Source organism: Pinus tabuliformis, chromosome 7 (assembly GCF_031772625.1).
Source record: "Pinus tabuliformis cultivar Carrire ecotype Pingquan chromosome 7, CPIR1, whole genome shotgun sequence".
Classification (NCBI taxonomy): domain Eukaryota; kingdom Viridiplantae; phylum Streptophyta; class Pinopsida; order Pinales; family Pinaceae; genus Pinus; species Pinus tabuliformis.
In genome coordinates, this window is record NC_142293.1 from 2,062,911,837 (window position 1) to 2,062,935,898 (window position 24,062).

The 24,062-nt window shown below is 38.8% G+C and overlaps 1 protein-coding gene across 1 annotated transcript in view; it reads right to left on the reverse strand.

Moving 5' to 3' along the window:
• Positions 1-202: 202 nt before the first annotated feature.
• LOC149256791 (pumilio homolog 2-like) overlaps positions 203-24,062 on the reverse strand; it is a 63,368-nt gene continuing 39,508 nt past the window's right edge. The window contains exons 8-9 of the mRNA XM_089460875.1: positions 917-1,091; positions 203-844 (exon numbers count right to left, since the gene is read on the reverse strand). Of these exons, the coding sequence (XP_089317001.1) occupies positions 807-844; positions 917-1,091 (213 nt within the window). The 3' untranslated portion in view covers positions 203-806. The remainder of the gene's footprint in view (positions 845-916; positions 1,092-24,062) is intronic.

Consider the following 24,062-nt stretch of genomic DNA (forward strand, 5'->3'; position numbering starts at 1 on the left):
TGGGAAAAAATGGAACACGTTTCCTTTGTTTCTTTCTTTTATTGATAAGACTTACTAGCTTCTTTCTTTAATAAGCTTGTTAGTTTGGTCTCAATTACGTTGTAAAATTTGTGCTAGAAATAAGTAGAGGATGAAAATCACTTTCTTGGACAGCCAACTGACAAAAGACAATAGATATAGCGTTCAATGCAAGCAGCAAACAGAAACTCGAAAATGTCATCTCCAATTTATTCCATCATGAAAACAACATTATCATCATCATCATCATCAATTATTGGAAAGAGGCCGAAATTCTGAGTATTCAATCAATACAGAAATAATATAGTTCAGCCAGAACCTCAGATTAAATGCAAAACCTGTTGCCAAATACAGGGCCCCTGGAGCAATGACCATTTCCAATTGAATGGCATGATGAACATATTGACAGTAATTTTATAACGACCTCATCTTACAGTCTTTTTTAAGAGGACCATCGTTGCAAGACACTGAGTCTTCCACCACAAATATTAGACTCACAGACCACCCAAGACCTTTGTTAGTGGTCATATTTGCTTGGGATCGAACCTCATCTATGACTCAAATATGAAGAATAATCCTAAATCCCACAATCATACAACTTAAAGAATTTACAGTACAGAATATGCAAAGATTTTTTTACTGTAAGCATATACACTAGTTTGTACTCCTCTTTGGAGGAAAGTAAAGATAAATGGAATGATGGCAACACCTTATAACAAGGAATGTCATCTTAAATATTATAAACCCATCCTCAGCTGTACAAATCCTCACTAATGTATCCGAAAACATTATGATAGATACATATATTTTGTTCCAACCCGTTTTTCTGCAAGCAATACACGTATAAGTATACATTTTGGAAAGAACAGTAGCAAAAGAAAATTTTAGTTTTACATACCTCCAGCTGCAACAAGCTTCTCAACACGGGCAACAATATGTTTCCCGTAAGTATACTTCTTCAAAGCACTCAAATGCACTTTAATTCGGGAAAGAATCAGTTCACGTTGCTGATCACTGCAAATTTCTAAAACCTTCTGTACAACATAATTTGCATACTGATCTTTCATCATTGCCTGTAAATTTTCGTTTGTTTTAGTATCACATCAATAAATGAAAATATTAAGCATGAAAAGTTAATCAAGTATGTTTGCATGCAACATTATCACCTGAAACTCCCAAAAATTTCCGCACATGGTAAGGGGTGCACTCCTATAACTGAAACCCTAATCTAGGAATCTGAACACTAATATTAAATAAACCTAGCAAAACAGCAAATAAAAGAATACATGAGAATGTGTGCATGCACGAGAGAGAAGCATGAGAATTTCTCTCCTGCATGAACCTTTCCTAGAATAGCACAACACCATGTCTTCCTAGGGATAAGTGCCCTTCTAAGTATCTCCCATGCATGTTTAGTTTGAATATTCTAAATCCCTTCCTTGTGAACTATCCAAGGACTTTGTTCTCCTAATGATGTTCAAGTGATACTCGTCTCCTCTAGCGGAACAGCTAAAAGGGAAGTCCCTCAAATGTCCACCCTAGCAAATTCCATATATGTGATAAAGTACTAAAATTAGATTACCTCCACAAGATCCTAGTGTTAACTTTCAGATCAGCACTTCACATCCATCGGCAGGTTGGTGCTTGGAGACATTCTGTTAGCAATAATCATTATAGCTACTCATTATTTGTTTGTAATCTTGATTTAGAGATATTATATTTCATAAACTCCTACTTGGCTAATTAAACAATACGTCACATTATTTGGGTAGTTAAAGACCTAATCCTAATATTGTGTCAAGTTGTTATGAATTCCTAATCCTGTACATCTTGTTAAGGCCTATTTAGCTAGGTTACTGGAAACGTTGCCCCCAACTCCTGGAAACGCCGTTCAGCGTTTCGGATATGGAAACGCATACGAAACAGCATGGAAATGTTTCTGCCACGTTTCACTTTTTTGGAAACGGCTAGCCTGAGATCGTAAACGTTTCAAAGGAGTTTCAAGAAAATTTGATCCGTTTCCAGAAAATATGGATACGTTTCCAAGTTTCCAGGTTTCCAATGTTCCAGGCACTTTATTGCAAGAATATATTCCAGGTTTGTTTGTCCAGAGCATGTAAATCCAGCTGAATTCTTTGCAGACCTTATATCCACTGATTACAGCTCATCTGAAAGTGAACATTTATCTTGAAAAAGGATTCATGACATGATAGAGGTATTTGCCAACAAGTTTTCAACAATGCCAGATCTAAAGGATGGAAACCTGGAATTTGGAATGGAAACTCATAAGGTATCTATGAAATCAAGAAGGAAAGTTGTTACCCACAAAGTTGGCTGGTGGAAGCAGTTTCTTTGCATTAGGTTAAATTTCTCAGCATTTCTTTACTAGTATCATACTTCACAATACTTAATTGCTTAAATTGTGGCATCTTGATTCTTGGTCATATGATCTTAGGTTGTGAATAAATAAATCCAGCTTACTTCTTTCTATGAATTCCAGAGCATCTCCTGATGTAGCTATACTGGAATACAGTCCAATTTATAAGGTGTAGATGTTGTTATTTACAACGATTAAATTTACATTATATTCCGTGATACTAAACAATATTTCTATGTCATGACTCCTTTAGAGTCTAGACCAAGAAACTGTGCAACATACTATTTACAAAGTCAAATTCACTATGTTGCTTTTGTGTTATTGTTGTCAAATGAAAATAATTAATAAAAATAAAATAATAATTCAAGACACAGAAACTTGGCGTATTGTATTCACAAATAATGATAATGATACAATATAAATACATCAAGCTATATCTCAAGATAGTTAGCCTATCTTGGACATGCAATCTCTTGGTTGAGTGAATATCTCAACCACACACTAATCTAGGAGTCTAACTACTTGGAGAGAATCTCTCAACCGACTAGACCTCAACAAACTCCCAAGTATTAAAAACAGACTCATTCTAGAATTGATGAGCACATCAAAGACAAGGAGGAATTATATTTTCCAATTTTCATTATTTTATTATTTTGGACTTATTGATTGTGAGTATGAGGCTAACATTCCCCCACTCAATCATAAGTCCAGAGTAAGAACCTGGTATCTCCAAGTCTTCATGCTGAAACTGTTGAGCTGAGCCTCGATGAAAAAATGCCTGAAAAACCGCCAAAAACTGGATGCCAAAAACTCTAATATGAAGAGAGTGAACCAAGAAAAGTGAATCAATTGCATGACTCATGCATCCCTGAAAATGCTTGGCAACTCAATCAAATGCCAAACGGCAATGCAAAAGGATCTATCTATCCTTTGTTGGGTCCAATGAACATCCAAATGAACAAAAAGGCCCACATTTGCTCTCAATCAGCATCCCAATTGCTTGTCCACTGACAAATTTTGATTCCCCTTGGAAAATTGTGTTGTTAAAACTTTCAGTCTAACAACCATCATCATCAATTTAATTTCAATTTCATCATTAATGTCAACTGAAAAGAGAGACAACATGTGGTTTTTGTTTGACCACTTATCATCTACATTTGATTTTTGAATTCCCACCCTTAAGGTGTAGGAGAGTTTCTCTTTTTAATTTTGTTCAATTCTTCAGACAACTTTGTCTTTACCTTTGCCTTGAGTAGATTGTAGGACTTATAACATCTCCAAGAGTTTCCATCTCCAAGAGTTTATCCATCCATAATTAACTGTCATTTTAGTCTTCTTCTGCATTTGACAATTCTCTGATAGATGATTTTTCTTCCCACAATGAAGACAATAATGGAGGTCAAAACATTTATTCTCCATATGACCATTTATTTTACAATGGTTACACATAACAAGATTCTGGGTATTTTCTAGAAAACCTATACTTACAAACTGAATTGGTTTTGAGAAATCTGGCACATAACAAAAATAAAAATAAAATGTTTTACCCCAAACCATGTCAATCTTTGTTGAATGAAATTTCTTCCCAAGGTCTGATGACTCTTATCACCATCTTGGAAAGACCACTTTCTTGTTTTTCTTCACACCAGCTATTGTTGTTGATATTTTGTGCTTGATTCATTAAGTCATTTGTATCACACTGAGCATCAATCATCTCTATTAACAATTCATTTGTATCGCATGTTGCATCAAAATTTTCAATTAGATCTTCAGTACAACTAGTTGCATCATTTTTATTTAGTAGCACAACTTGTTGGATGAGATCATCTATGTCACAACTTTCATCAACCTAGTGGATTAGATCATTTGTGTCACAACTTTCATCAACATGTTGAATGAGGTCATTTGTTTCACAAATTGCATTTGTTGTTTGGATGAGGTCTTCTATGTCACATACTGCATCTATCTTTTCTGTACATCTTGCATCAAGTAGATCTTGTTTTTGCCTCAATTTTATCTGGAGTGCATTAATGAGTTGTTCTTTCATATCTAGTTCATTTTGAAGATATTTTGTTGCTTCTAATGTGCTAGTCATTTGATTAATTATGTTTTGATTTTGCTTTAACTTCCACTCAAGTACTTCAATTTTGTTGTGCAATTCATGATTTCACTCTTGCAATTCTTTAATTCCCTGAGATGCATTTTGCAGGCGCTCTCCTCCTTTACCCATTTTGGTCTTTAACACACTCATGTGTACTTGCTCGCTTGATTAGAAAAATATATAATTATAATCTGACTCTGAAAACAATCTCATATTCCTTTAAAATGTGAATGGGTATTGACATTTTAATCAAAAGTTGCAACTTGAATGTTATAATAATCATTGATGATGATGATGACAATGTTTATACTAAATTGATGATGACTATTTGTTTATGTTGAATTCATGATGATGAATATGTATTTTTAAATATAGAATCTAGATTCTAAAGACTAAAAGATGAATGATAATATGAATTTTTTATTTTATCATATATATATATATGGTGTTTCCTTGTCGTATTGTATCCAGATTTTTTGAAAATTTGTCGTACCCGTTTCAAACCCCGTATATGTTTTAGTACAACCTAGCTATTTATAAGTTCAAAGCAATTCTCTCCATATGGTTATGAGACCAACTCCTATATGATGGAGCCCTCTCATGTACTTGAACACTCACTTGTGGAGACATGGCACTAGAATAAAGCTCTGATTTTGAAGGTGAATGTTTCCTCTACACATTCTAGAGGTTTAACCCCTATACATCCAGCGTTTATCTTTTACGTGATGTGCAATATGTGGACACTAGGTGTTAGTTTGAGTACAACTAAGTTTAAGGTGTTGTTAGGTTAAAGAATGTTTTTTGTGTTTTAAAGTGTGCTTTGTATTATTACTAATCCGACAATCACAATCATGTCCTACAAGAATGATATTAACAAATTTTGAGCATGGAGGGTCATTAGTTCATGATCAATCAATACATTGATGAAAGGATTGTCATTGATGTCAAAGATCACAAGTTGGAAGGTTGGATATGATTAGAAATGAGTTGTAAAGCCATAACCAATCCCCTGAAATCGATCCGCCCGGCTGACGTGTCTCGTCTCTGGGACCTCGCGATACCATCTACTATCGAGCCAAGAGTCCTCACCGGAACGACTTATCAGTTGACAATCTGTTGCCCCTATAATGGCTTCCACATCAAGTTTTGTGCCAATCACCGACGAGGGCTCCCCAGATACTTTCCCCCCTCTCTCGGGTTCCGTCCTCTAAGATCTGACTTTGCCCGCAGGGCGTCCTCCATGCCTTCAGCCCCACCCAACAACATATCACACGTTGGCAACATATGGCCCACTGGCACCCAAGGTGCTTCCCCACTAGCCACATGTCTCCTAGGAGATCATGCCAGTATTTCTTCCACGCAAAGAGAACAGTGACCCATTCGAGACTGCTTTCGTGCCATGTCCCCACAAGTGGTCGGACCCGCAAGCCCGTGACGCTTTCGACAATTGACTCCGCAACATCCCAGGGTCCCAACCTTCCAAGCTTCCAGGGTGGTTCCTCCTCCCGATGACCATCCCTTCCTACGCAATCGAGTTAACCATTTTCATTGCCTTTTGCCGGAACCTCGGTGCTCGACTGTCGTTAAGTCCCCGGCTCACCACTTCGAATCCCCTTCCGGCCTTCCACTCCTCGATCTCCACTCAGTCACCCTAACCAATCCCATGAAGGACATTGTCATTCTAACCAATCCCATGAAGGAGATTGTCATTCTGACGAATCTCGTAAGGGAATCTCCTTCCACAAATAGGGATTCTTTTGACTAAGGTCTTGACCGCTCTATTGATAGGACTGGCCTAATCTTTCCTATAAGTTCAAGAACTCCTATCCTGAAGCTGCGAGTAGCTTTACAGTTCCTTCCCGTCATGACCCAATCAAAGGCTTTTGGCCTTGCACCACATGGTGCCTTAGAAGGAGAAGTGGAAAACGTTCCCATTTGTCAATCCTGCTACCGCACAAGGTTACCTAAACGATTCTTACCGGATGAGGCTCTTCCTTATGAGTTCAATAGACCTCCCGACAAGATTTACAGATCCATGGAAACATGCTTGGTCGCTTAGGCCAATTTTCGATGTTATCCCTCTCAAGCTTGAATGGTTGATCCTTCAGTGAGTCCTTGGCCCGCGATTCTTCTCATTCCACAAGGAGGAAAATCCACCAAGGGAGGCATAGGCACTCCTGCATAGATTACCTACCACGGGCTTGGCGGAGTCTCCAAAAGGGTCTCAAGCCTCTCCTACTACACGCCGACAGTGCCAAACTGTGTGTCAGCCTACAAACAGCTCTACGATGATGCTTCAAGCTTTCAGGCCCCTCGACCGTCAGTTTACAACGCCAACAACAAGCATACATTCTTGCTAGAAATGCAAGGTTGAAGGCCATTTAGGTAAAGCAGGTGGCTCAATGAATATAGGGAAATATCTCTTGGATGTTAAATTCGTGCTCATCGATCAACTCAGAGACTTACAACATGACCACGGTGGCTCACAATCACATGCGGACTCCACCATGCAGGAGATCTCTCTCCTTGTAATCTTTAATAATAAAAGGGGTTGCAGAGCCCACAATTCTTTATGCATTCACCTCAGCTCTTATGGCCCAATATTAAGTTACGAGTTAATCTTATTAGCTAACATATTGATAACATACATTTGTACATAGCATGGCTCATGCCTGCCAATTAATGATTCATAACGCATATTTGTTTCTCGCTTAATCAAGCATGTATGCACATATTCCATACAGATATACTCACAGATGCAGTCAGTTATCACATCACTAATGGAATATTAATTATAAGCACGCTTTAAGCATTACCAAGTAGTTCCCACATTCAAGTCATTGTCCAAAAACACGGTAACAGCATTCATCATACATTATACAAAATGCACAATTACTTATCTTGGAGTGAACAAGGCAACTGAGCTTAGTACAAGGACTCTCAGTCCAACCATAGACAATTGCAACCACAATTACTTGCAGCCGTTACCCCCGACCCTGATTCCAAAGTCGGGGAAGAGTGCATGTTTCAGGGACTAACACACCAATCAGTTATTGGATTCTAGGACTCCAGAGGGCTCCTTCCTCAACTCCCACCAATTGACAGTGTCTTGCTTAACCAACATTGGGGGTCCAAAGGTGCCCAACCTCACTCAAGGTGTTCTCACTATGATTCACCCCTTTCCTGGGAATCCAAAATCCACTGTGCCATCTGGGCATTAACCACTAGTCGTCGTTCTGGTCTTCAACAGCTTCTGCTTCAAGATGGCCTCTACCCAAAGTTGTTACATGGCTCCAGAGTTGCTATCTCATCCCACGGCCTCTAGGGGACCCAAGCTGCTCTAGAGCTCCAGAGGTTCCATCCCAACCCACAGCCTCCAAGGACCTAAACTGTTACAGGGCTCCAGAGACCTCTGTCTCAACCCACAACCCCCAGAGACCCAAGCTGTTACAAGGCTCCAAGGATTCCATCTCAACCCACAACCTCCAGGGACCCCAAGTTGTTACAGGGCTCCAAAGACTAGCATCTCAACCCACAGCCTCCAGGGATTGAGAGCCAACCCCTTCACTTCTCTCCTCTTCTCTCCACGTCACCTGCGGAAAACTCCCTCTCCACTTACGCACACACATCCTCCTTATCACACCCTCTTTTCCCTCTCCCTCACATTCTCCCTTTTCTTTGGTTTTTCTTCCTCGGCTGTTGTTACTGCTTCATCCTTTCTTTTGTCTGCAGTCCGTCTTCTCTTCCATAAATTCTTTTCCCTTCTTTCTTGGGGTAGCTTCCCAAGTAGCATGGCCATGCATACTTCTTTGCCTCCTTTAATTTCAGGAGCTCTCTTCTTTAATTCTGGCGTCGGCCAATCTTTATTGGTTGTTGAAGCAACAAAAATTAGAGCTTGTTGACTTTAATGTAAAAATACACAAGAGGTATTTGTAAGAATAATTTTATATATATATATATATATATATATATATATATATATATATAATGTTCAAGTGATGAATGTTACAATGAGGACATGCATATATACTAGGCAGGTGTCCCTTCATGATTGGGCATGTCTTTTTAGACATGCCTTTTCACGTAACTTGATGACTAATTAACATAATCATTATTTGATTATTTATCATTTACATCATTTATATTTATTTTATTTTGTTATGAATTATATTCATAACATTGCCTTCCTCTTCGGTACCAATGTCTTGGAATCCAGGTATTTCGATTTCTCCTTCAGATTTTTTAAATAATAATAATTTTTTTTGTTTGTAATAATTAAATAATTTAATTAATTAAATCATTTTAACTAATTAAATTATTGTTGAACTGAGGCTTTTGTGATCCAATATCAAGTTTACGATAGATTTTAACTATATTGTAATGTTTATTAAGCGGGACTATATATTAATCACGATGTATCGAAGGCAAAATATTGACCAACCTTATACATACATTGAGCCAGTATGAATCGCCGCCAGGGATCATGCTTCACACCCGTTGACCTTCCGACCATGGATACAATGCTTGACAGCGAGAGGACAATAGTGTTTTTTTAACTGTGTCAGACCGCATTCCTTCCTCGCAAATCGAAGTCATACTTTTTGTCCGTGAAATTGAAATTGACAGTCTGGGGCTTTCACGGTTAGTTTCCTCCCAGCTGGTATCCTCCTAGCTAGTTTCAATTGCCCTCTCAAACAGAGCTTTCTTCATTTTTTGAATTGCCCATTCTTTTACAAGATTATTCATTTGTCGCAGTCGACTACCTTCATGAGATCTTGGCGAACAGTATGATTTGAGAAGCGACTGGGGTCGAGGAATGACCAACCTCCCTCTTGGATCAACCGTTCAATACGGTATTTCATCTTCGGGGTATGATGTTGGCAGCAACTTTTGCATTTCCTCATAGATTCATCGTTCTCTCTGCCAATAATTCTCTAGTGGTTCTCTGATTTTCCTTTTTTCTTCCTCTAATTGCATTTTTTCCGGTCAATTTCCTCTTGTGTTGGGGGGTTGACATGCGGGGAAGGGCCATATTGAAACACTAATATATGGGGTTCATTCTCTAAATGATAACCAACATGCTTCCATCGACAATTGTGTTTGATTTGTAGGTTATCATATAATTCCTCGTCTGTCAAAAGTCTAGTGTCGAGATTCTTGTCACCAACCTAGAAGTCCTCTAGAATGACAACATATCTTTACATAAGTTTTCCATCGTCCTCTGGAATGACACCATATCTGTACGTAAGTTTTCCATCGTCGTTTGTTGTGACAATAGTGTACATAAGTTTTCCATTGTCCGAGTAATAGGAAGTATCCATTTTAAAGAAGTGACCATACATAACTTCAGGTTCCACATTATTCTGCTACCAGTCCATCGTGTCATCCTACTGTCGCTCCATCTTGTCCATGTGTATGCATTAAAAGAGGAGTTAAAATATGAATAACTGAAGAATAACCGAATTGCTCCTTTGTCTAGTGCAAACAACAAGGCTTCGTCGACCCTCCGCAATACTAGGCAGGCCATGGCATGGTTTGCTAGGATTCCTCAAAATCCTGCTTAATCTTTTTTCCTGTATTCACACCTGATAATTCCCATCGCTCTGCAACGATAACAGAGTCATTGTTATACTCATTGTCATCCTCATTATCATTGTCGTCATCATCACCCTCATAATCCGTATTTGACATAACCTCTTCTTCAAAATTTTCCATATTTATATTAGTTTCTTCCTCAAAAGCATTTTCTTCTTCTTTTTCTATGACCACATTTTCCTCTTCAACATCTCCCAAACTGTTATGATATTGTTCATCTTCTTGTTTCTCAAGATAGTCCCCATCCACATCATCTTCATCTGTATCATCATTTTGATCTATATTATCCTCATCCACATCAAGATCAGCTTCATCTGGATCCTCATCTTGATTGATATCATTTTCATCATTATCTATTACATCTTCATTTTCATCATTATCTATTACATCTTCATTTTCATTATCATCATTCTAATCAAAATCTTCTTCTCCTCCTTCACCTTGTTTCGTTTCTTCAACATCGCAATTGTCTTCCTCTGCATAACTTTTCTTTAGACATGTTGTAACTTCTACACATGATTTTTCTAATCGTTGAAATGCTTCTTGGATTTTACTAAACTTTTCAATGAATTCAGAGTTGTTGACACCTAATCCTCAACGGATGGGTGAACTGGAACGCGATCGGTCATCAAGAAGATGAACTGATCCGTCCTATTTCTGTATATAAATGATAGTTAGCTAATGAATTATGCAATCAGTTTTTCTCTGCCATTCTGGAGTTACCCTGGCCTGACATGGTATCAGAGCACAGGTCCCAGATTCCTTGTAACTCCTCTGCCTGAAACGTTTGCCTGGCTATAACGCCTCTGCCTGCCTGAACGTTAGTCTCTCTGCGCATTGATTGTCTGCCTGAACGTTAGTCTCTCTGCGCATATGCCTGAACGTTTGCATTCTCCTGAGCGCTGCCTCTGTCCTGACATAGCGCTGCCACTGCCTCTGGCAGACACCAACGCATACTATGTCGTGTAACGGGAAAACCACCGCCTATCGACCAGATTGTCGGTACCAACAATTTGAGCGTGGTGAGACCACGACATTGTGGCTCCTTTGAAGCATTTGATCGGCGTGTGTTTCCAGGCGGGCTTTACTTTCTGCTCTGCGCAAAGAACGTTGAAATCAATCGTCCTTGGTCTGGCGTGACTATTAGATTCAATTTCTTCATGGCCGTCTTCACATACCCATTCTTTACCGGTTCAGAGCTGTGATCTTTACCACAATCATGGTTTGTGTTTCCAGTGTTATGATCTGAGTGAAGTTCTTTCTTCCGTGTGATTTAAAAGGTAGTATTTTGAATGCTTGAGGTTGCAGCCGTAGAATTGCTGAAAACTCTTCACGAATGTAGATAGCGGCCTCCAAATATTCTGCACCGTAAGCAAGAAGACCTTGGTTTTGGCTTAGAGCCAGAAGCACGGAATTGGTGGAGATTTCAAGGCATAAGCCCTATTTGAACCCGAGATGGTTGCGGAAGAGTATTCCTTTAGTTAGAGTCGGTTCTTGCATAAAGCCAACGGCTGTTATGCGATTGCAAAATAACTTGATCTCCATAGCTTGTTTTTGGAGCCAACGACCTATGCTCAATGAAATTGTATGTATATGCCTTGATTGACCAGCATACATATTGACCAGCTGCTTCAATGCGCTGTTTCAATCAGTTTTTCAATAAGTTTTTGAATGCGCTGCTTGAATAAGTTATTTGGACGCTGTTTTGGAAGCTGTTTGAATAGTTTAAGGAGGATATGGTATAGTTTTAGTCGCTTGAGAGATAAACCGTGCTCCTTTTTGCTGATAAACCGTGCTCCTGGCAGTTCGAGAAAGATAAAGCCCGTGCTCTTGGGTAATCATTGAGGTATCGAGTTTAGCAAAAAAAAAATATTTCACTATTGAATCCTGTATATATATATATATATATATATCTATTTGTGCGCTGTGGTTATATTAACCAGTATATATATATACTATGGTCTTCAAACTGAGTTTGTAGATATGAAATATAGTGGATACAGTATCCTCGGAGGGTTTTGAAGAAACAGGATATAAAAGTATTTAAAATCTGTTGCCTTTTTTGAATACCACTTCACTGTATATCAGCAGAAGTTTTTTTTACCAACAGAAGTTTTTTTTTCAGCAGAGACATTTTTTTTTACAGAATGCATTCAATCATTTCTATGGTCGGAATAGTTCTCACTGGCAAGGAGAACTATTCTGAATGGTCTCGGATGGTAAAACACACCCTCATCTACAATGAGTTGTGGAAAGGAGTGTGTGTCGGAGAAGAAGACAAAGACCCTGTGCAGCCTACATCAGATAAAGAACTTGTCATTTGGGAAAACAAGAACAGCAAAGCCTATGTATTGATCGCAGCATCTGTAAATGAAGAAGTAAGTCGTCATATTTCATCATATTCCACTGCCTTTGAAGCTTTACAAAAGCTGAAAGAACTCTATGATTCACATTCTGCACTTGAAGTTGTTCAGCTCATGATTAAACTCTTCACTCTTGAACTGAAAAATAATGATCCCCTTGCTCTTGCATCTGAAATAAAGTCTATAATGCATGATATTAAATCCACTAAGGTTGAGCTGGATATCTCTCTTATTGCCTTTCTCAAAGCACTCTATCCTACCTACTCCAATTATCTTGAGTCTTTACAAGCAAATGGAAATCTTAAAGACATAACCTTTGAGTCTCTTGTGAAAAAGTTTGCTGAAAGAGAGAAAGCCTTTGGAAAGAAAACAGTCCCTGAATCTTCTGAAGACACTGTTTGCCTTGCTCATAAAGAAAAGCATCCTACTCAAGATTCTACAAGAGGAAGAGGTGGACGAAGAGGAAGAGGAAGATACTTCAGAGGCAGGGGGGCAGACATTCTCAAGCAGAAAAGGCAGATCTGCATTGCATTCGCTGCAAACGAAATGGATCACATGATGCTTCTACATGCAAGCTACCATGGGACAAAATTGAGCAGAGAAGAAATCAGCAGAAAGGTAAAACTGATGACACAGACAAAGGTAAAGCACCTGAATCCGCTCACTATATTGAGGCACAATGTAACATTGGAGTAAATGAAGATTTGTTTAATGTTTCACTTGCTTCTTCGAAAAATGACTGGTTGCTTGATTCAGGAGCAACCTGTCATATGACTCATAGGAAAGATTTTTTTGAAGATTTCACTGACAATGTTGATGGAGCAGTATACTTTGCAGATCAGTCAAAAATCAAGCCATCAGGGCTTGGCACAATCAGGCTTAAACTGCCTGGTCTTCCAGACTTTCTTTTGGACCATGTTCTATATCTCCCACAGCTCAAGAAAAACTTGTTGTCCCTGGTCCACATCCGCCAGCAAGGTCACTCCATTCATATGTTTGATGGCAAGCTTCAGGTAAGAAAGGCATCTGACCACTCACTTGTCATGAGGGGTATAGAAGAAGAAAGACTTCTTAAACTGCAAGGAACTTCTGCTCATGCACAACATTTCTCATATATTTCTCATCATGAAGAAGGTACACTTCCGTCAAGTTTATTATGGCATGCTAGATTTGGACATTTAAACTATGATAGTCTCCGCTTGTTGAAGAAAAATGGTGTTGCTGGTTTGCCTACAATTCCTAGAAAACAGAAGCAATGTGATACTTGCATTCTAGGAAAGCATAGCAAACAGTCTTTTCATGATTCACATTCAAGAGCACATAGGAAGCTTGAACTCATTCATTCAGATTTATGTGGTCCAATGCCTGTTCCTTCTGCAAATGGAAATAAATATATCATGACATTTATTGATGATTACACCAGAATGTGTTGGGTTTATTTATTGAAGAACAAATCTGATGCTTTTCAAACATTCAAAAATTTTCATAAGTGGATTGAAAATGATGCACAATCTCATATTGGGTCTATTCGCACTGATAATGGAAAAGAATATACATCAAATGAATTTGAACACTATCTTCGCCAACATGGGATTAAACATCAAACAACTGTGCCTTATAATCCTCAACAAAATGGTGTAGCTGAAAGAATGAACAGAACAATTTTGAATATGGTACGATCCATGCTTTTCTTCAAAAATGTAAAGATAATGTTTTGGGCTGATGTTGTTCTATGTGCTGCATATATAAAGAATAGATGTCCATCTAGTGCTATAAGAAACAAGACTCCTTATGAATTATGGTATGGACATGTTCCTTCGGTAAAACATCTCAGGATCTTTGGTTCCACCTGTTATGCTTTAATACCAAAGGTACATAGAAACAAACTTGGTACTAGAAGTCGTAAGTGTATCTTCCTGGGGTATTCAAACACATCTAAAGCATACCGTCTCTATGATGAAGTAAATAAAAAGTTTGTTGTATCTAGAGATGTCATTTTTCTTGAATCATCCAAATCTGACAGTGTTGTTGAGCGGCAACTTGATCGCTTGGATAGATTCACAAAACCAAAATCATTTCAAGAGTTTGATAATCAGATTCCACATCTTGAAGGGGGGATTCCTATACTAGAACAACATGTGGAATCTTCTTCTGAAGAACAATCTCCCCTGCATGAAACTCCAACAACGGATGATGCTTTAAGTGATGTAATTGATAGAATTGGGAGACTCAATCTTGATTCAGTCCCAACTCAATCAACAGAGCAGCCTGGACCATCTCAGAAAGGTCCCCCAAAGTGGCTGACAAAGACACTTGAAAGTGTTCATCCTGATGAAATTGGAAAAACAGGAACCAGAAATACAAACCGACAAGATGGAGGTGATGTAGATAACTCTTATTCACCTGTTGATATGGATGTTACTTATGATTGTGAATTGAACTTGTCTACAGATTTTTAACCAACTTCCTTCAAAGAAGCTGCTTCTCATGATGAATGGAAAGAAGCGGTGCAGAAGGAGTATGATGCCCTCATAAAGAATGGCACTTGGAAGCTGGTTGATCCTCCATTTGGAACCAAACCAATTGGCTGCAAGTGGGTCTACAAGAACAAGTACAAAGCTGATGGCTCACTTGACAATCACAAGGCTAGGCTTGTGGCAAAAGGTTTTGCACAGAAGGAAGGGGTCGATTATGAGGAAACTTTTGCCCCCACAGCAAAATGGGCCACCATCCGGACACTCTTTGCACTAGCTGCTCAGAACGGTTGGAAAGTCCATCAAATGGATGTAAAACCTGCATTCTTGAATGGAGATCTAAAAGAGAATGTTTTTATGTCCTAGCCTGAAGGATTTGTTGTGAAAGGACATGAACATAAAGTATGCAAACTTGTGAAGTCCTTGTATGGCCTCAAACAAGCACCACGAGCCTGGTATGAAAAACTAACTGAGCATCTTCTGAAACTCAACTTCAATCATTTTGATCTTGATGATGCAACTTTATTTGTCAAGAAAGTTGGCAAAACAGTTGTATATCTTGTGGTATATGTAGATGATCTTTTAATGACAGGGAACAATGAAAGCTATATTGCATCCATAAAGAAAGAATTAGGAAAAAAATTTGAAATGACTGATTTGGGCTATGTTCATTACTATCTTGGCATTGAAGTAACCCAACATCCAAAATCCATATTTCTTTCTCAAAAGAAATACAATGGAGATTTGTTAAACAGATTTGGCATGACAGAGTGCAATCCTCTTTCTACTCCAATGGAACAAAACTTGAAGCTCACATCTATTGAAGGAAAGGAATTTGAGGATGCAACAAAGCATAAACAGCTTGTAGGAAGTCTCATCTACCTCACTACTACCAGACCAGACATTTCATTTGCTATTGGAATCCTCTTTAGGTTTATGCAAAAGCCTTGTGAGGGACATTGGTCTGCTGCAAAAAGAGTTCTAAGGTACTTGAAGGGAACTCAAGACCTTGGAATCAAGTATACACAGGTGGACGACTTCAACTTGATTGGATACTCTGATTTAGACTTCGATGGAGACAAAGAAACTGGGGTATCTACTTCAGGATATGCTATGAGTCTTGGATCAGGAGCTGTCTCCTGGAGATCACGCAAACAATCAGTACCAGCAGATTCCACAACAGAAGCAGAATATGTGGCAGCAGCTGAAGCAACGAAAGAAATTGTGTGGCTCAGGAAAATTCTTGAAGATTTGCAGGTAAAACAAATACAATCAACTCCACTCATGATTGATAACACCTCTGCAATAAAGTTGGCCAAGAACCCAAAGTTCCATGATCGTACTAAGCACATCAATACTAAATATCATCTGATCCGACATCATGTTGAGGCCAAAACAATCCATCTCCGTCATTGTTCCACAAACGAGCAAATTGCAGACATCTTCACCAAAGCGCTTGGAAGAGAAAAGCTTGAAAGATTCAGAACGATGCTTGGACTCACCAACATCCCTTCAGATTAAGGGGGGGAATGTTGACACCTAATCCTCAACGGATGGGTGAACTGGAACGCGATCAGTCATCAAGAAGATGAACTGATCTGTCCTATTTCTGTATATAAATGATAGTTAGCTAATGAATTATGCAATCAGTTTTTCTCTGCCATTCTGGAGTTACCCTGGCCTGACAAGGGCAAAAACTTAACGACATATTGTGCGGCGAACATCGTTCAAGAACTCGCAAGGTTATATTGTTCGACATGGCTTTGATACCACTGAAGCAACAAAACTTATAGCTTGTTGAATTTAATGTAAAAATACACGAGGTATTTGTAAGAATATATATATATATATATATATATATATATATATATATATATATATATATATATATATATATATATATATATATATATATATATATATATATATATATATATAAGTGATGAATGTTACAATGAGGACCCGCATATATACTAGGCAGGTGTCCCTTCACGATTGGGCATGTCTTTTCAGACATGTTGTTTCACTTACCTTGATGACTAATTAACATAATCATTATTTGATTATTTGTCATTTACATCATTTATATTTATTTTATTTTGATATGAATTATATTCATAACATTTGTCCTGCGTTTCCAAGTTTCACCCTTACACAAGAAACCCATAACGTCCCAAGCAGCAACTCCCTTCCCGGATTTGGAATCTGTGTCCCTGACTCAATCCCCATTCCTCATTTAAATTCGTAGTACAACACTTTCAATGCATTTACAATGCCCTCTTTATTGGGGACCTTGGGTGGGGTTGTCACAATCCCCTCCCCCTTGAGGGAACGTCTTCCTCAGTTTTCAATTTTTCCATATACAATCACAAAATCAAAAGGCAACATATATTGTTTGTGGAGCTTTATACACACAGCTCTATACAGTATGTACAATTGTACATGCTTGTTTTAACCATCAAACAAGAAAGGATAATTGATTTTCATAGCATCAGCCATTTCCCACGTGGCCTCCTCTGGCCCATAGTGCTTCCATTGTACCTTGATTTGCTCTATGGCTCGATTCCGAAGAATGAGACTCCTCCAATCCAGTAGGCACATTGGCTCTAGTTGGAATTCTCCGTCTGGTTCCACCAGTAGCATAGACCAATCAATCACATGATTACAACCTTGTACATACTTTTTAAGAAACATGAAAAACATCATGAACTCTAACTGATGGAGGTAAAGCCAGTCTATATGCTATTGGTCCTATCCTCTCGAGGATTTCAAATAGGCCACAATATGACGGTGCCAACTTAGCACATGTCCCTGCCTTGAGGGAACTCCTTTTGGGTTTAATCTAGAAATAAACATGTTCTCCGACTGGGAATTCCTTGTGGATCCTATGCTTATCTGCATATTTATTTTGTCTATCCTGTGTCGCTTTCAGATTTTGCCTCATGACCTAGACTTGTTGTTCCATATCCTTGAGCATATCAAGTCCTATATAGACTTTGTTAACTGGGTCATTCCATCTAATAGGGTTGTTACACTTCCTGCCATACAATGCTTCAAAGGGGCTCATCCTTATGGATTCTTTGTGTCCATTGTTATATGCAAATTCCACTAGTGGAAGATACTCTTCCCATTTTTTGGGCTAATGCATCACATACATTCTAAGCATATCCTCCAGGATTCGATTGGACCTCTAGGTTTCCCTGTCGGTCTGCGGATGATATGCAGTACTAAATGCTAACTTTGTTCCCAAGCTTGCAAATAGTTCTTTCCAAAACCTAGACATGAATTTAGCATCTTTATCAAACACGGTCCTTTTGGGGATGTCATACAATTTCACGATCTCTCTTATCAAGATTTGTGCTATTTTGCTAGCGGAATGGGTGGATTTGACCGCAACGAAATGAGCTTCCTTGCTGAGTTTGTCCACCACTACCATAATTACATCATGTTACTTCACTTCTTTGGGTAATCCCGTGACAAAATCCATAGATATCACCTCCCACTTCCATTCCGGAATATGGATAGGTTGTAGTAATCCCGCAAGATGTCTGCATTCGACCTTCACCTGCTGGCATTCCAAGCATTGTGCCATGGAGCCTGCCACTTCTTTCTTCAAGTTTGGCCAGTAGTAGCTTCTTTTGATGGTTGTGAGGGTCTTTTGATACTCTGGGTGTCCTCAATAGGGCTTAGTATGGAATTCTCTCATTACTAGTCCCTTCATTTCGTCATTGTTAGGCACATAAATTCTGCCTTTAAATCAGATCAGTTTGTCCTCAGTGAGGTGGTATTCTCGCTCCTCACTACCTCGTTGTAGTTCCTCCTTCACTCGCTAGTATGCTTCATCCTGCAGTCCAGAATTTATGATCTTTTTATCCAGACTTGTCACAAACGAGCTCACAATTGCTAAATGACTTGCTTGGATTCTCCAGCTCAAGGCGTCTGTGACCTTGTTTTGTTTGTCTTTTCTGTACTTGCTCTCGAAGTCAAATTCGTTAAGCATGGCCAACCATCTGGCTTGCCTAGCGTTTAACTTTGGCTGCCCAAATAAATATTTCAGCCCACTATGATCTGTCATGAGCATGAACTTTTGACCAAGTAGGTAGTGGCAAGTGCCTCCACATTTTCAAAGCATGAATAATAGCGCCAATTCTAGGTCATGTGTCACATAATTTCCTCATGTTTACTCAATTTTCTGGACTCGTAGCACACCACTTGGCCCTCTTGCATTAAGACTCCCCTGAGTCCCTCCTTGTCAGGATCCGTAATTCTCAAGATTGGTGCATTGGTGAGCAGTCATTTTAACTGGTCAAAGTTATCTGCACATTGTGCAGTCCATTCAAATCTCTTCCCTTTTCTCTGCAGGGTTGTGATAGGGTGGCCTATTTTGGAGAAGTTTCCGATAAATCTCCTGCAATATCCTGCCAGTCCCATGAATGATCTAATCCCATCTACATTGCTTAGAGTTGGTCACTCCTTGATGGCTTTGACCTTATCTAGATCAACCGACATGCCTTCCTTGGATATGGCGTGCCCTAAGTAGTGTATCTGTGTCTGAAAGAATTCACACTTATCTAACTTTGCATAGAGATGGTGCTCTCTCAACAACTGAAACACAACGGCTAGGTGTTGCTCATGTTCTCCTTTTGCTCTTGAATAGACCAAAATGTCATCCACAAATACAATGACGAACTTATCTAAGTATGGTCGCAACATTGTTCATCAAACACATGAACGCGACAAGAGAATTTGTAAGTCCAAAGGGTACTACCACAAATTCGTAGTGCCCATATCTCATCCGGAAGGCAGTCTTATGAATGTCCTCTTCCTTGATTCTTACTTGATGGTAGCCCGACCTCAAGTCAATTTTGGAGAAGATTGTTGCTCCTCTTAACTGATCAAAGAGATCATCAATTCTTGGCAATGGGTACTTATTCTTGATGGTTACCTTGTTCAGTTGTCTATAGTAAATGCATAACCTCAAAGTTCCATCATTATTTTTGACAAATAATATCAGAATCTCCCCCCCCCTCTCTACCCCCCCAATTAACTAGGATATCTATTCATGGAAAGAATATAACACAACCCAACATTCTCTCACTTATTGTTTTCTTTCCACAGGGGGCCACAAGAGAGCTTAGTCATTTATCCAGCCTTGCAATGCCCATTGTTTCTCTACACCAAGTGAACTTCTCAGAGCTCACAGATTTTGTCAATGCATCTGCAATATTCTTCAAAGTGTCCACCTTTACCAACAACACCTTTTTGTCTTCTATCATATCCCTCACAAAGTGATACCAGACATCAATGTGCTTTGTCTTTGAATGGTAAGCAGGGTTCTTTGCCAAGAAAATTGCACTTTGGTTGTCACAGTCTATTCTTATCAGTGTGGAAAAAGTTGGTAAAAAATCGGGATTAAATCCCCAAAATGCGATTTTTTTGATTGGCTGCTTAAATCGGCCGATTTTTTGCCGAATTTTTCCCAGTTGAAAAAGTCGGGATTAAATCGGGACTTTTTCCAAAAAATCGTGAATGAGGTAGTTTCTTTAACGATTTTTTTTTTTTTTTTTTAAATCGGGATTTTATTGAAAAAGTCGGGATTTTTTAAAAAATGAATATTTTTGGTTTTTTTTTTATTTTGCCGACTTTTTCAATTTCTAGACCCTTGCCGATTTAATCCCAACTTCGACTTTTTCCACGTTGATCCTTATAGCTCCCCGTACTAACCCCATACTTGAACACAATATTTGCAACCAAATTGCTTCCTTGCTTGCATGAGATGCTGCCATGTATTCTGCCTCTGTAGTTGATAGTGCCACTACAGATTGTTTCTTACTCATCCAATTGACTGCACCTCCAAATTGGTTAAACACATACCCACTTGTAGATCTTCTCTGATCGAGATCTCCAACCCAGTCTGCATCAACAAAGTCACGAATATCCAAAACTGTCCAATCTTGGTCTTCCTTAGTAGCACAAACCATAATCACTAATGCCATGCAAATATCTGAAAACTCGCTTTACTACTGTCTAATGCTCCTTCCCTGGTTTTCACATAAACCTGCTCAATACTCCCACTGCATGTGCAATGTCTCGTCTAGTACAGACCATTGCATACATTAAGCTATCGACTGCACTTGCATATGGAACACGGGACATGTCCTCTTCCTCTTCTTGTGTCTTGGGACACTGTTCAGCAGATAACTTCACACCTACAGGAATAGGAACCTTCATCGATTTACTATTCTGCATATTAAACCTCTGCAGTATTGTGTCGACACACTTCCTCTAGTTTAACCAGAGCTTCCTCTTTGTCCGGTTGGTCCCAACGAGGCTCTCCTTCAGCAAATATATCCAAACTTCGTCACCGACCTGGACCTTGTGTGGCATCCCATCCATATCATGACGATGCTTGTAGTTAGCATTCGATCTCTTTTAATTTCCATGCCCAAAATATAGTTTGCAGCACCAAGATCTTTCATGTCGAATTTGGAGGACAATTGGGTCTTCAAATCCTGGATAATTTCTTTGTCATTTCCAACCAACAACATATCATCCACATACAAGACCAAATAAATAACATGGTCACCAATTAATTTAAAATACACACAGTGATCTGCCTTGCTTCTAGTGAACTCAGTCCCCGTATAAATGTATCAAATTTTTTATACCACATCCTTGGTGACTGTTTTAACCCATACAAAGACTTCTTTAACTTGCATACCAGTTCTTTCTTACCCTTCACCACAAAGCCTTCAGGTTGCTTCATGTAGATCTCCTCTTCCAGATCCCCGTGAAGGAATGTTGTCTTCACATCCCATCTGTTCTACCTCGAAATCAAAAGCAACAACAAGAGATAAAAGCTACCTTGGCAACAGGAGAAAAAATATCACCAAAATCAATCCCCAACACCTAGGAATAACTTTTTGCTACCAACCGAGCTTTGTATTTCTCCACCTTCCCTTCTGCATTTGTCTTCTTCTTGAACACCCATTTGTTGTCAATGGGTTTCCTTCCAACCGGCAACTCCACCAGATCCTAAGCCTCATTTTTGTGCAAAGATGCCATTTCATCAACCATGGCCCCTTTTCAGAGTTTTCCATCTTCTTAATCCACTGCTTCCTTCATAGTTTTGGGATCATCATCAGTAATAGATAAAGCAAAATTTGAACAGAAAGCAAATGGACTATACCTTTCTGGCTACCTTTTCTTTCTCGAACTGATCTTCTCACACCCAGAGTTTGTGGCTCTTCATCTTCTGATTCCTCTCCTACTGTAGAGTCTGATTCTTCCTCCTTAAGCTAAAACTCTATCTTCTCAGTTTCCTTTGTTTGGACTTCATGTTTAATAACATCTTTTACCTCTCCAAACACCACATCTCGGTTGTACACAACCTTCCTTGTTACTGGATTCCAAAGCTTATAACCCTTTAAACCATCCTTATACCCAATAAAGATGTACTTTTCAGATTTACTATCCAACTTGGTTCTTTTCTCCTTTGGAACATGTACATACGCATCACATCCAAATACCTTCATATGTGAAGGAAAAGGTTTCTTACCAGTCCATACCTCTTGTGGAGTCTTATCCTCCAACATTGATGAAAGTGATCTGTTGACCAGGTAACATGTCTCCACCGCCTCTACCCAGAATTCTTGTCCTAACCCGGCACCACTGAGCATGCTTCTCGTCCTTTCCATGAACATCTTGTTCATTCTTTCTGCAACTCCATTTTGCTCAGGTGTGTATGGAGTAGTTTTCTGTCGTGCTATACCACACTTCTTACAAAATTCTTTAAATTGCTTGTTGCAAAATTCTCCATTGTTATCTGTCCTCAACACCTTTATCTTCTTCTCTGTCTGGTTTTCCACCAGAGCCTTAAATTCTTTAAACCTGTCAAAGACTTCAGATTTCTTTCTGAGGGAATGTATCCATGCATTACTTGAGAAGTCATATATGAATGATACGTAGTACACAGACATCGATCTTGTCGCACAAAAGTCTTGGTCTTTATAACAGACTATCCTCCTATATTCCTTGTACTAAAGTTCCCTTGTGATATTCGTTTTAGCTTTTGTAGCATCTGATAGGTGTCTAGTCTCAACTTGTGTCTGAGGGGCTGCACAACACAAGATCTCCAAAACCCAAAAAAGGTTTCGGGAGAAAACACCGAGAGACAACGGTGGTACCATGTGAAATTTTCACTATTGCAACAACTGGAAATTATTCTTCTAACTGAATATTATTATGTGTAGTTTATTTGTTATTATGGCAAACAACGAATATTATCACAACTGCAATTTTCACCAAAAAATAAAATGCACTGCAGAAATAAATATGTAACTCGGAAAAATACAACTCACATAATCAAATGACACTCTTATTTTTGGACAAAAGTCCGCGAAAAACCCCAATGCGATTGGGTCCTCCTTAACATAATGGTTGTTAATGTGGCCCTATAAGAGGAAGGAGTTTGAGCAGCCAATTTGAGCCAATTTCAAAGCTAAGATCAATGTCGGGTGAGAGTTTGAGACAAAAATTTTCTCACTAATTTTTTGCCCAAATTATTTTTGCCGAGGATTGTCAGTTTGGCATCCAAATTTTTGTACTCAGATTTCACTGTTGCATAATAATAACAAAACCCTCATCTGATGCACCGGTTTTCCCACATTGGGTTTTTCCAAGGAAATTTGTCCAAAATAATGGTGTCATTTTATTGTGTATGCGCTAATTTTCTCCATTCCAAATTTATTTCCGCACTGCATTTTATTTTTTGTGAAAATTGCAATTGTGATTTTATTCATTGTTTGTTGTAATAGCAAATAAACCACACATAATAATATTCAGTTACAAGAATAATTTCCAATTGTTGCAATAGTGAAAATTTCACATGGTATCAGAGTGTGTTTAAAGACAGATTAGTGGCTCAGTAACGAGGGAGAAATTTTGCAGCTTCAAAGGGAGTTTCTGGGCAAAATTTTTGGATCTGCGTAGAGGCCAACCAAGAGTGTGAATTAGCAAAGGCATGGGTTTCATTTTCAATTTGTAGGCAACAGAAAATTCGAAGAGCCTCAGTTGCAGTAATTTGCAAGCAATGGTGCTGCTGGGACACAGTTCTGATAAACAAATCAGAAATT